Here is a 12225-nt window from a genome sequence, read left to right as displayed (position 1 = left end):
TTAACCTCCACTTGAGTCCAAAGGAGTCTGGAAGAAAGGAAATCTCTGCCTGTGTTTGTATACACTTTGCATGGAGTACTCCGTAGCGTATGTAGATCTTAATGTGGAATGAGTGTCATTGGCGCTGCATCTCCTATCACATCCCAGCGCCAACCTCCTCTATTCTTAGTCTGTTTCCCGGCCTCTTTCTTTTCTTTTCTCTTCCTCTTTTTTTCTTTTTATTATTTTTTTGGAACCCTTTCTTGACTCTTTCAATGCCACTGGACTATTCGGACTTATCTCGACCTCCCTTACCCCTCGCTGCAGCGACCATGTCGTGCCTCTCCCCGGATGCAACTACCACCATCACCTCCCGACCTAAACTCACCCTCCAAACAACCGCTTTGCCTCGCACTTTTGGCAGTTCGACCACTGGTCTGTCTTTCGCATTTGCTGCGGCGCCCGCAGCCTCCCCGACAGTTCGAAATACCTTCAAAAATGCCTATGAAGTCGCATCCCCATCCTCCGCGACGAGTTCACCCTCCAAAGCTACCCGCTTCAACCCCAAGCCGACACCTCCCTTCATCCACTCAACCAACAATACTTCCACCCGCAATATTTATCAACAACCGCTAGGAGTGCGCAGTATTTTGCGCAACTCCCCTCTTGAACCACCCCGACGACGATCGGGCTCCATTTCCGCGGGCGGCAATGGTCCCAGCACCGGTACCCGCCGGGTCTTTTTCCCAGCCAAGAAATCAGTCAGCTACAGGTTTCCCCTCGAAGAAGAGATTAGAACGGAACGATACACGGCACAGCATTTGGATCTCGTAACGGAGGCAGTGCACGAGGCAGACACGAGACCCCCACCTGAAACCCGCCCCGCTGGTTCGAAACCCGAAGAGGATTCTGAAGAGAACAAAGAGGATTCAGACTCCAGTGCCCCGTCGGAGGTCTCAGCTTCTGATGATACTGGCGATGAAAAACCCACATCGCTCACCAAGACCGAGCGCAAGAAGAGGCGCACCTTGCAAATCGACCGCCAGGTCCGCGCGGTGGCTTTACTGGATGGCTTCGAGGCCGATGGCTCATCGACCCCTCAGACCCCACGACAGCCCCGTGCTAAGCGCCGTCGAGAATGGAAATGGACACTGGGACCGTTGGATGGACCTCCCAACCCTGCGCGCGACGTCTCAGCGTCTCAGACATCGCCGAGGTTGGAGTCCGCACCGGACGCAGAATCCCGGTGAACCTCCAACGCACCCAGGCTAATGCCCGTATCGTTCCCCATGTTTGATGGCTATTGCATATCTTGTTTTCTTACGAATCATGTTATTTTCATATAGAGGCGCAGGTTGGGACCTGTGGCCTTTGAGGCGCAAAGTTGTTTATTTTTTAATTCTTGTTACCCATGGCCATGGCATCAGCATGCCATACGTTGTATCCTTTTTGATGTGAATACATAGATGTTTTCTATTACCTGCGAAAGCAAAATGAAAACTGCCCACGGTTGATACTCTCGATCCCAACTGGTTTTGATTCCCAGTATCAGTGATTGGGGTCATCTTTCATGGCCAAGTTGATCGATCTCGATATCATTGAACAGCTGGCCAATCTACCAAGGTTTCCAGCGTCAAATCCAGCGTCAAATCCAGCGTCAAATCCACCGATTGACCGTCAATGTACATTGTCGTCCTCACTCCGACTCTAGGGGTCCTCTACATTGATGTTATTTTCTACCATGGTATTACTTGAAAGATGATTCATGAAGATTGACATTATATGCAGCTAACTCCAAATCCCGACATCAACAACTCCAAACCCAAAGCAACCCATCAGATCAGGTCTCGGTCTCCACGTCTGGTTCACGACCCGTGAGACCACCAAGGCCTATCTTTTTCTTTATCTTCTCGATACCAAACTTCGCCTCGTCTTTGGCAAATGCGGCATTACGCGCAGGACGCCATTGCATCATACCACGCTGCTGCCGCTGCTCACTGCGTTTATTCGCCTTGTTCATCTGACCGCTAGTGACACTCGCCTGTGATGAAGAAGCTCGACCGCGGGTGTCTCCAACAGTCGAGGGCCCGGTGGACAAAGAGGAGCTTTCTTCGTCCTCCTCCTCGGAGTCTGAACTCTCATTGCGTTCTTCGGGGTTCTGGAAGGTAGGCTGAGCTGCAGGCTGACCCTTCAGTGGGGGCGGAGTGTATGGGTCGTGCCGCGGGTCATCCCGACCAGGCTCAGCAATCTTGCGCCCGACTGAGTCTGTGTACGCACGCGGGTCATGTCCGAAAGCTCCACTCCAGTCGTGACCGTCGTAGTCAATCCATCGGCGTCGCTCAGAGGGAGAAGCTTGTTTCAACACGTCCCGACCATCGATCAGGGACTGCTCGTGCTTCTGTTTTACTTCTTCGGGGACCTCAACGTGGACGCTACGGGATCGGACGCCTTGTGACAAGCACGCCTCCCACGTTTCGAATGTTTCACGTGAGTCATTGTCGACCACGAATCGTTCGTGCGATTCGTCAATTCCGGGCGAGAATTTGCCTCGGAATTGGAGGCGCCCGATCTCGGTCAAGTCTTCGAGGCCGGGAACCTTCTTCGCCCTCCAGTTCTCTTCGGTGACGTAGTTCTGGGTCAAACGAGCTCCCATCTTAGTCGTCCAGATTGGAATGTCGATATCTGTTTCTTCGTTGTCGATGAGATGCTGGAGCCAGTAGGTAGCATAGGCTACAGCACCGCGCTTGCCTTGAACATGGAATTCAAACACGATAGGGGAGCGGTATCGATGCTTGACGGGCATTCGCAACGAGTCGCGGAAGGTCTCATCGGATGTATCGAACACTGCATCGCTGCCCTGCAAAGAACACTTGTGTCGAGTGATCTTACCGATACTTCCTCCGGTGCGCAGCTTGATCTTGGTATTGCGACCGAAGTTCTGGGCCGTGATCTTCTCGCCGGCGAATTCAAATGTGCCCACGTCCCAACCAAGCATGGCCGGTGGAAGTTTGGTTTCAACGTGGCGCAGAAGAATGGAGATGCGGATACGTCCAAATCCAATACCTCCATCGAGAGGGTACCAACGGGTTACCTGTGAACTCGTCTGAAGGATATCAGACAGCTTGATAGGCACAACACCGAGAATGGGATCGTGCTCGCGATAGCGCTGATCGCGCACAGTGACAGTAACTACCGAAGAGCGCCAGTCACGAACAAATCGCTCGGTTCCTGCATTGAAGATCGGCTTGGAGCTGACTGCCTTGGCGCGAGTGCGGTAAACCTATACTTGGTTAGAATGTGGACACAGGTGTCGGTGGGAATTCAACGAACCAGTTGATCGTTCAACAAAACCTTGCAGTAACTCGTGGGAAGGTCATCGCCTTGCTCCTCGGTGTTCTCGCCGTAGGGCTTTGCCGGTTCATACTCCTTGCCCTTACGATTTCCATCGCTGCCTTTGATGTTGGCGATTTGCAAGTTGACAATCTGGTGGACAACGATGTGTACGATGCCACTTGGCCAAATGGGGTCAGGTGGTGTGTGCATGACAGCATCCTCTTCGTCATTGTTGATGGTGCCCTTTTCGTCTTCGAAGGTTGGGTCGCCTTTGAGATTCTCAGGGAGGTCTTTCTTCTTGCCATCGCTACGCAGCTCGGGGCGTAGCTTGGGCTTGCCGAAGTAACCAACCTCCCAGTGGAGCTGACCGGGCATCTCGCTTCCTTCGTCCATGCCCTGGAGCTTCGAGACCTGAGGGTACATTCTGCTGGGGTGCTGTAACATTTCACGGATAGGTAATTCGACCTTTCCAACGATATCATCGGCCGTGTTGCGATCTGAGTCCCAGAGCTCAATGCTCAGATTCTCATCGGCCTTGATCAGTTCGGGTGTCACCAAGAGGGCAGCAGTCTCTTCCCACATGGGGTTGAGATCATCTGTGATAACTCGCGTGCAATACATTGGCTTTCCATACTTGGAGAACGACAGGTTTATATATGGGTCACTGCCGCCTCCCTCGCTTCCGCGAGTATCCTGCTTGCTCAGGCCCACTGCGCGGTGGATGCGAATCCACATCACACCCAGAGCCAAAGTATCCTTGTGGATGTCGTCGCCTGTCAGCATCATTCCGAGGTCCATGGTCATGGACTTTGGAGCTGCAAACATTCCACACGCGGTAGCGATGGCGGAGTTAACAAAATTAGAAATGATAGGCAAGTTGAGCACATTGACTCCCTTCCGAAGCATAGGCATGCAACCCGCCCTAACGTGCGGAATGCCAACCAAGGTAAAAGTCACATCTTTCATAAATGGCGCTTCGGGCATCATTTGGAAGCGCATGCGCACTGTTCCAACCAACTCGATCAGTTCAACAAATACCGGAAACGGTACACCAAACAGTCCCTTGACACCAAGGTAAAAGACCAGCTGCATGTGCATGTTGCGAGCTTTCGAGGATGCAGTCTGACTACTTGGCTTTGCGTGATAAGCAAAAGATGCCTCCATGTTGTAATAGCTGCCTCCTTCTTCGGCGGCAGCAGCTTCTTGTGGATCTTTGTTTTTCTTGTTATCCTCGTGGATATTGTTTTTCAGATCTTGCACATGCTCGTCTGGAAGAGCTCGCATGCTGAGAATTCGCAACGGGTTATTGCCCTGATCGATCTCTGCAATCCGAACATTCTCCACGATCTTGGGCGCAGAGACTTGCATGATGTCTTCAATCGTGTCTGCCATGGGCGTCAACATTTCTGGGTTGACCAGTCCCCACACCACACCGAGGAAGCTGTTCATCCACTCAACGGACTCTGGTAGTAGATTGGCAGTGGCCTTATAACCGTCAGCTTTGCAAAGTACAGATAACAGAAAGTTGCTTACCATTTGACCACGCAGTTGCTCACTGCTCCACTCCATCTCTCGACCACTGCGAACGACCTCCTGCATCCAAAGCCACACGCCCGACGAGATGCAAAATGCCAAGGGAACCAGGCCCCAGAAGGACCCTCCGAAAATGCGACCGATCACAATGATCGCAGCAGGGATACCAATACAAAGCCCCGTAGCACGCTTTTGCAAGACCTCGAACATAGGCTGATATGATACGGTAGGTGTTGGGTGGAATAGAACGTTCGTCTTCTCGCCTCGGATGGGGACATCGGATGTCGTTCCTTCGGCAATTGGATCGGGGGCGCTGTGATATCTTGGTTTTCCTTGTATTCTGCAAGGTTTTGGTCGGCGCTGGTTTGAACCTCCTATTTTCCTGTGAGAATCGTCATATTTCCGTAGAGTTTCGACAACGTACCGTGTCTTTCCCCAGATTAGCGTTGGGAACCGTCAACTACAATGTGCAACTCAATTAGCTTCCCCTCGCATCGAACCAAACGTCGTGTAGCATACCATTGGGTTCTTGACAGCTTCCATGGAGGTTTCGTCTTGATCCTCCACCCCGATATCTTTGCCTGTGGTCGGATCCGTCACGGTACGCATCTTAGCCTGAGACACCTCGCGTGCTTTGTGAGCGACGACATCTCCCTCATCCTGCTCGGCCTTCTGCCCAGATTTCTCATCTGCCTTGGAGCGTGCAGCCTGCTCCTTTTTGATACGATTCTCCTCGTCGATTCTGCGATCGCGTTCTTTCTTCTCGGCATCGATATGTTCCATAAAATGATGAATTGTTGGAATGGGATTGGCACCACTCCAATGCTCCCCGACCCGATGGCTCTGGGGAGTCTTGGATTGTTGCCCTGTCGCCATTGTGAGTATCTAGATGATGAACAAAGTGGACGAGGATCGAAAATCCCCAGCTGGAGAAGAAGCAGAGAGCTGGGGGAGTCTGATAGATGGCTACGTCATCGGTATAAACCCGGAATTAACTATGACGATACTACATCCTACTGCACTGTATTTGTGACTTGGCATCTAGCCCACATTGTAGCCCAGCCCTGGAGTTTCCCCACAATCAAGGCTGTCATACACCAATGAAGGGACCCTTGGAGTGTCTATCATGTCTATCCTGTCTATCACTGGGGGTTTCCGCTCTCCAAGCTTAGAGGGAGAGGGCTTGGCCGTGTTTCAAGTCAGTGACGTCACCTCCCCAACACATTGTACAGCTACTCCTGTACAAGGTAGATCCATGAAGATGTTCCGATCTCATCCAAAGCTTGCGTGTCGATATTATAATTGATAGTATTATTTCTTGGAACGGGATAGTTTTGCTTTTTGGATCTGCAGCTAGTTGATTAATTACAGGGCACAATGACGGACTTCCGCATTGCCCAAATGGGAATGGAAAATTCTTGTATATAGTACTCCGTACTTTCAGGGTGTTCCTTTGCAGTAGTAAGCCTCATGCATTATGATCTACTCCGCACACCGATCTGAGAATCAGGAGATACGATCTAAGACTACCTTAAGTGTCTGGTGAAGAAACTAACCACCTAGGGCTCCAGGGCTTGGCATCCCGAGATCGGAGTTTAATGTCGCGACATAAACATAGTATGTTGTTAGTGAATACATCTCACGGTTTTTGCTCGCGCATGGTCGAAGAATTATCAATCCAAAGGCTCTCCATCCATCGATTCGATTTGCAATCAATCGCAGTCCAAAAGCTCGTATAGCCGTTGACTCACTTCTTCACTAACCGAATTAGGAGCCCGGCGGGCAGCAGCCTTTTCTGAGCATAGTGTCATTCGAACATGCTTGCATTTAACTATGACTTACAAACCCTTGATGGGAAATGGCTCAACTCACTTCAACTCAAGTTTCATATCCTGCGCTTCTAAAAATCTCCTCAGCAACAGAAATGGCTCATGCTCACGTTGATCCACCCTCATACTGCACGGAAGACCCACCGGTGTACAGTCCGACATGCCAGTCACTGGTTCCTCCTGTTTTTTACACATTAAATCGGCATCCGAGTCTCGGGGACTACCAGGCGATATCCGACAACGGCGATGTGGCATTCTCGGTGGAGGTTCACAATTGGAAGATTAGTACACCTGATATGAGAATTTACCAAGGAACTAAGGAATCTGGACAGAGAGTCGCCGAGTGTACGTACGCCGAAAGCGACACCTCCAGTCGATGCGATACCGGTTGGATCAGGGGCAGCAACAAGTCACATCACCTGGGTGGAAAAATGCTTGTTGCGTGGTGGACAAGGACGACTCAAAATACTGTCGCGCTGTATCGATTCGCCGCCATGGTTCAACCTGGTCCAACCCAAGAAACATCCCATGTGAAGACTCCCAGAACCTTTGCGTGGGTGAGGTCGTCAACCCTGAACCTCCTGGATGAAGAGACCGGCTCGGTTGTTGCTACAGCTCACCAGCCCCAATCCGGTTCCATGCGGTACAGTCGTTTGGAGATAACTACAACACATGGCAGAGAGTTCGACCTCATTGCTTTGAGTACATATATCGTACTGCTCGAAAAGCAGAGGCTTCATTGAGACAGCTCCCCCAACGCCATGGTGAACAATAGCACAAGTGTTAGCAGAATTGGGGATTACATTATGTCCTGGAAGCGGCATTGACTTTCTCTCTATTGTTGAGATTCTAAGGTAAGTGTCAAACACCAATAATCGTTCACAGCACTGACTTATCCAGCTTGAAACAAAATTATTGCAGCTTGCCAGTCTCCACCCTCGCGTCCGCTACAATCACTATGCGACCCCTTCGCTATCCGCATGATCCTGGTCATCATCTCACCATCGAAATGAAAGCTTCGCTGCTTCAAATCCGAGGAAAACACCGATGGCTACCATCTGCTCGGAGTGTTTCCAATGTTGACCCGGTGGCTGAACAGTTCATTTCCTCCGTGAGGAGAAATGAACGTGACGCAGATTGATTCGATCACTCGGCAACCGTCCAGAACACCTATGGATCGCGATCCCCAAACAGTCGCTGCGCAGGACTCTGACCTCAGCAATGATAGAGAAGGGCCATTCGAACAGCTATCCTAAGCTGAGTGTCCTCACCAAGCCTTCCAAGGTTGGGTCTGGGCACATGATACACGACAAGGAGCAGGAGGCGAGTTCCAAAGTCATTGCTCTCATTTTTTCAACCTTGATAGGCACGAGCTCAGAGACAGAACGCAGAGTTAAAAGCCTCCATTCATTCACGTATCCATCACAATGAGATCATTTCAAAGGACCATACCCGCAGACTAAATAACTTAAGAATCTACCCTTTAGACCATGCCCAGGGCTAGTCATAGTAGATGAACCATAGATAGACAGAATGGGCACTAGGCAGTCGATCGTGAAAAACTTTTACAGGTCGGCGGATCCTTCGATCTGCCATAGACCTTGGGACCTTGGGACAGACTGAAGCTGGATGAATTTCTCAAGGTTGGACATGTATAATACCAGTACTCCATAACTTGATACCACTATTAGATATTATATGCAAGGGCTATGGTTCTGAGCGATATTATCAATGGCGGCCAAGCACAGATCATCGATATGCTGGTTCTGTTTCCGAGGGCTCAACTTAAACCAAAATCACAAGAACTCCAATTAATTTCAAAGTCCGCGAGGAACGGAGCCTCGAAGGTAAACTTAGTGTCCACTGCCCAATAGCCGCTCGTTGAATCAAAAGAGGGAGTCAGCGGCTGCATCGTGTCTGCATCCAAGCTAGGTGCTCCCTCCGAGTTCAAGGTAGTACCCATCCACGAAGGGGTGTTGGCTGATGGGCTGTGTGAAACTTGATCCACATTTTGGCCTCTGGGCCGGTCTGCTATACTTCCCCAAGTGCGGCGTTCCAGAAACACCGCACCAAAAAAGGGAAGGTCAAGTTTAATGCGACTTGGCAGGTCTTGCTCGTTCTTAATATCGCCTTCATTCGGGATGGCAAATTGGGGGAAATCTTTTCCCATAGCCACCGCTATGAGGGTCGAGAGAACACGCCAACATTGATTTGCAACATCATCTGCAGGAGTATCCTTTGATAGAAACTCAAAGGTCGTCGTGACACCATAGATGAGTTCCCAATCACTTGGGCTGCAGTCCTGCGAGCCATAGGGTCCAACTGCATTGATTATTATGGTCATGGCGGCGGTGAAAGCCTGGAAATCCTCAATTCGATTGTAGTATCCCTTGCCACAGAGAACTCGGAGGTTTTGATAGCATGTGATCTGGTTACGACATGCATCGAGGCAGGTCCTTCGATGACTTGCATAGAGGCTCCCTGCACCTGACTCGAGCAAAAGAGGTAAAAATAACGAGGCTTTGAGTTGATACCAAGCCATCCAATACTGATTCGAGACGGTGATCAAAGCCCGTTCACGATCTTTGTCCTCTCCATATGCGTCGTGTGTGCTAGGTGAAATCATCGCAGGCATATTGAGACCTTCAAATTCTGAATCGATACTCATTGTCATTTCAACCATGGCCGGTGTGACTTTGGTGAAAGTTTGGTTCCGCTCGATGATTGCACCGGCGATCCTGGTCATTGGCCACAACGCAGTACCGTTTCTGGCCGGATCCTCTTTTAAGTCTGTTGGGTCCGATTGATGAGAGTCTATCGTCATGTTGGTCACGGATCCATTCACCCCGAGTATGAGAGAAATTTGTCTGTCCATGGTGAGGATATATCTCCAGATAAACGTAGCTCGGCGTCGAAATGCGGCGGTTGCAGCTTGATTGGTTACACCATGGTGGATGCCGATGAGCTGGGCAATATCTATAGCCCGTCGGTGTGACAACCACGCACTTCGAAGCTTCCCGCTGTTGCCGAAAATTGTGGCCTGTACCACCAAACATTCGATTCCATCGATACAGGTCACAACCGAGTCATCTGAGCAGACTCGTTTCGTCACCGTGGCTATGATGATCTCAGCCAGGACTTTCGGTGGTTCAGGGAGCTCGAGCGAGCTCGCATCATAGCCAAGCGGGAGTTGTTGGAGAGCCAAAGCAATCCATAATATGACCTTGCCAATGACGGCCGGGTGGCTCTCCCAGAGAACCTCGAGCGGAATTGGTAAAAGGGACGTGTCCGAGTCTTGAAATACTATTGAGCGCCCAATCCACCAACCGGCACTACCCTCTGAGATCCTTTCGATGGTTTCCGGGGAAGGGAAAAGAGCCATCAATTCCTCGCGTAGGTTTTGCCAGTCTGGGCTGGTCGTGCTGTATGTGGTACGCTTGGGGATTTCGGTGCCTGATTTTTGAAATCCTAGCTGTTTGCCCAAGCTTCAGCGTGAATCCCAGAAGAATTTGTATTGTGTGGTAGCACTCACCGACTCATCCTTGAAAAGCTCCAGGACAGGAGCAGTCTCCTGACGGGCCGGTGGACTTTCGCGTTCATTTTTCAGGCGGACTGTTAGTTGAGAGTGCCGACCATCGGTCCCGAAAGTCTCGAGACGTTGCAAGATCTCGGCAAGCCTGGGCGAGATGGACTCCAGGTGAGATTCGACGCGGGTCAGCCGTTCGTTGAGACCCACTCGGTCGGACTCGCGAGGGTTTTCGGGTTCTGGCAGATCCTGGCTTCGACAGGAGATCCCACGAATGAAACATTCTTTGCATTTGGTGTCGCCTTCGGAGTTGAAGATGCAGCGAACCTTCCGATGTTTACCTGGTCGGTCAGCGGAATCGGTGTAAGGGGGTCTCTCCACACATACATTCCCAGCAACTGCGGGTCCCTTTTCGGATCTTCTTCCGAGGCTGATCAGCGGGTCGGCTCAGTGTGTCCATGTCAGGAACGTCGATGACAGTTTGGAGAAGAGGCAAGTGAAAGTGTACTCCGTGGAGTATTCAGAAGATCCAAAATCCGAACTGGGGACTCTGAGTGAGTTAACCCGATCGAGAGCTCGCTGGCCGTTTCTTTGTGTCAATGACATCGCGATGTGTGGGGATTGGTCGACGATTGGACCAATGGAAATGCCGAAGTCGATGTGATTTAGCAGGGAATCAATCACATCGTGAGAATCTGGGGCTCAAGCGAAAGGCCAAACTTACCGGATCCTTTCCCTATGCACACGATCGAATTGGATCCCACTCAGCATTCTGGCCTTTTTTTTCCGGGACCTTTGCGGTGGTTCTTAGTCGACTTCTGAATTTCCAATTTCCAGTATTGGGCAACCGCAAGTCAAATTGATCTCTCGACCGATTCTGGACATATGTGGCAAAAGTCCCTTGCCCATGAAAGCACATTGGAAGTAGGACACGGACAGCTGATAGCAGTGGAAATGGTCCTAGCAATCGCAGCAAAAAGCGACCGTACAACAAGGGGGGGAACCAGCTAATGATCCATGGGGGGGGGGCCGGGCTAAGTAGTATCTGTCGGGCCTCCGCCGACTCGGGGGAAGGGGGGCTGTTGGAACAAAGGATTCTGTGCGGAGTAGTCCGTTTGCATATCCAATGGCTGCAGAGATTGACTAGAGCATCCCTGGGAGGGGAACTGCTTCTTTTCTTTTCTCTTTTCTGCCTCTGTAGATCTACAATGGTGAGCCCCCCTGGGACATAATCCATGGATTAACGGGCAATTTCCAGACTGGAGTACTTGGCTAATGCCCAGGTGGCTGGTGCTGTGGTGTCGGCTAATGGACCCTAGTCCTGCTTGGTATTTATGGCGCATGAGAGAGAGTACGGAGTCATCCGTGAGTGAATTGAGCCTAGAATGACAATGTATTGCTGTCTGTCCACGGTTCTTCGGCGAAGACTACTAAGATGTATTCATTCAGCCTCGACAGACACCTCTAATGCACGGCTTAGTCTCAATGGCTGTACGGCATATCGTTGAATCCATCTCCTCCCGACGTCAGCACCTGACCACCAGGGTTGGGGCTCCAGTGAAAATCAATCCAAGCGTGATTGTACCTGAATGTACTGAGTACTCCGTAATGGGACTTTAGATAAACTCGCATACACGTGCATAAGTCCCAGAGCATCTTTATACTACGTACTACGTACTCAGTCTGTGGATGACAACTCCGGAGGTCTGAGAACCAAAGCTCAATGTCAATTCGTCTGAAGTCCTCCGTCAAAATCAATACATTCCCAATGCAAAGGTAGAAAAAGATTCAATTGCCGTGGCATTTTCAGTCCCTCCGTTCTGTATAGATGGTTCAGCCTGGGAATCGCCGGAGGCCGCCCAAAGTGGCATGACTGGCACCGTGATCGAAATCAACAGACCAGACTGCCAACGGCCTTTTCGGCCTTTTCACAATTTCCCAAGAGACGATCCCACGTGCTGCAGGCGGTTTGCTTGGCAGCACCGGGGACTGGCTGGGCGGGCTTGGCCATCCGCCCCCTCAGCT

The 12225-nt window shown here is 50.8% G+C and overlaps 4 protein-coding genes across 4 annotated transcripts; 2 read left to right on the top strand and 2 right to left on the bottom strand.

Moving 5' to 3' along the window:
- Window positions 1–311: 311 nt before the first annotated feature.
- N7506_011487 (uncharacterized protein) lies at window positions 312–1229 on the top strand (the record flags this gene model as incomplete). The annotated part of the gene is made up of 1 exon (XM_056960778.1): window positions 312–1229. The coding sequence occupies one exon, from the start codon at window positions 312–314 to the stop codon at window positions 1227–1229; it is 918 nt and encodes a 305-aa protein (XP_056805312.1).
- Window positions 1230–1819: 590 nt separating this feature from the next.
- On the bottom strand, window positions 1820–5721 carry N7506_011486 (C2 domain protein; the record flags this gene model as incomplete). Its single annotated transcript, XM_056960777.1, has 6 exons — window positions 1820–3259; window positions 3310–4797; window positions 4846–5158; window positions 5217–5227; window positions 5270–5305; window positions 5365–5721. The coding sequence occupies 6 exons, from the start codon at window positions 5719–5721 to the stop codon at window positions 1820–1822; spliced, it is 3645 nt and encodes a 1214-aa protein (XP_056805311.1).
- A 1048-nt stretch (window positions 5722–6769) lies between these two features.
- Window positions 6770–7417, top strand: N7506_011485 (uncharacterized protein; the record flags this gene model as incomplete). The annotated part of the gene is made up of 1 exon (XM_056960776.1): window positions 6770–7417. One exon carries the CDS (start codon window positions 6770–6772, stop codon window positions 7415–7417), a length of 648 nt encoding a protein of 215 aa, XP_056805310.1.
- A 1037-nt stretch (window positions 7418–8454) lies between these two features.
- On the bottom strand, window positions 8455–10660 carry N7506_011484 (transcriptional regulator family TF; the record flags this gene model as incomplete). Its single annotated transcript, XM_056960775.1, has 3 exons — window positions 8455–10146; window positions 10207–10541; window positions 10588–10660. The coding sequence occupies 3 exons, from the start codon at window positions 10658–10660 to the stop codon at window positions 8455–8457; spliced, it is 2100 nt and encodes a 699-aa protein (XP_056805309.1).
- Between the last annotated feature and the right edge of the window lie 1565 nt (window positions 10661–12225).

Source organism: Penicillium brevicompactum (genome assembly GCF_028827555.1).
Source record: "Penicillium brevicompactum strain IBT 35665 chromosome Unknown utg000009l_segment0_segment0, whole genome shotgun sequence".
NCBI classification, from domain to species: Eukaryota; Fungi; Ascomycota; class Eurotiomycetes; order Eurotiales; family Aspergillaceae; genus Penicillium; species Penicillium brevicompactum.
Note: the sequence above shows the minus strand (reverse complement) of the source record. Positions and strands in the feature narration are given on the sequence as shown.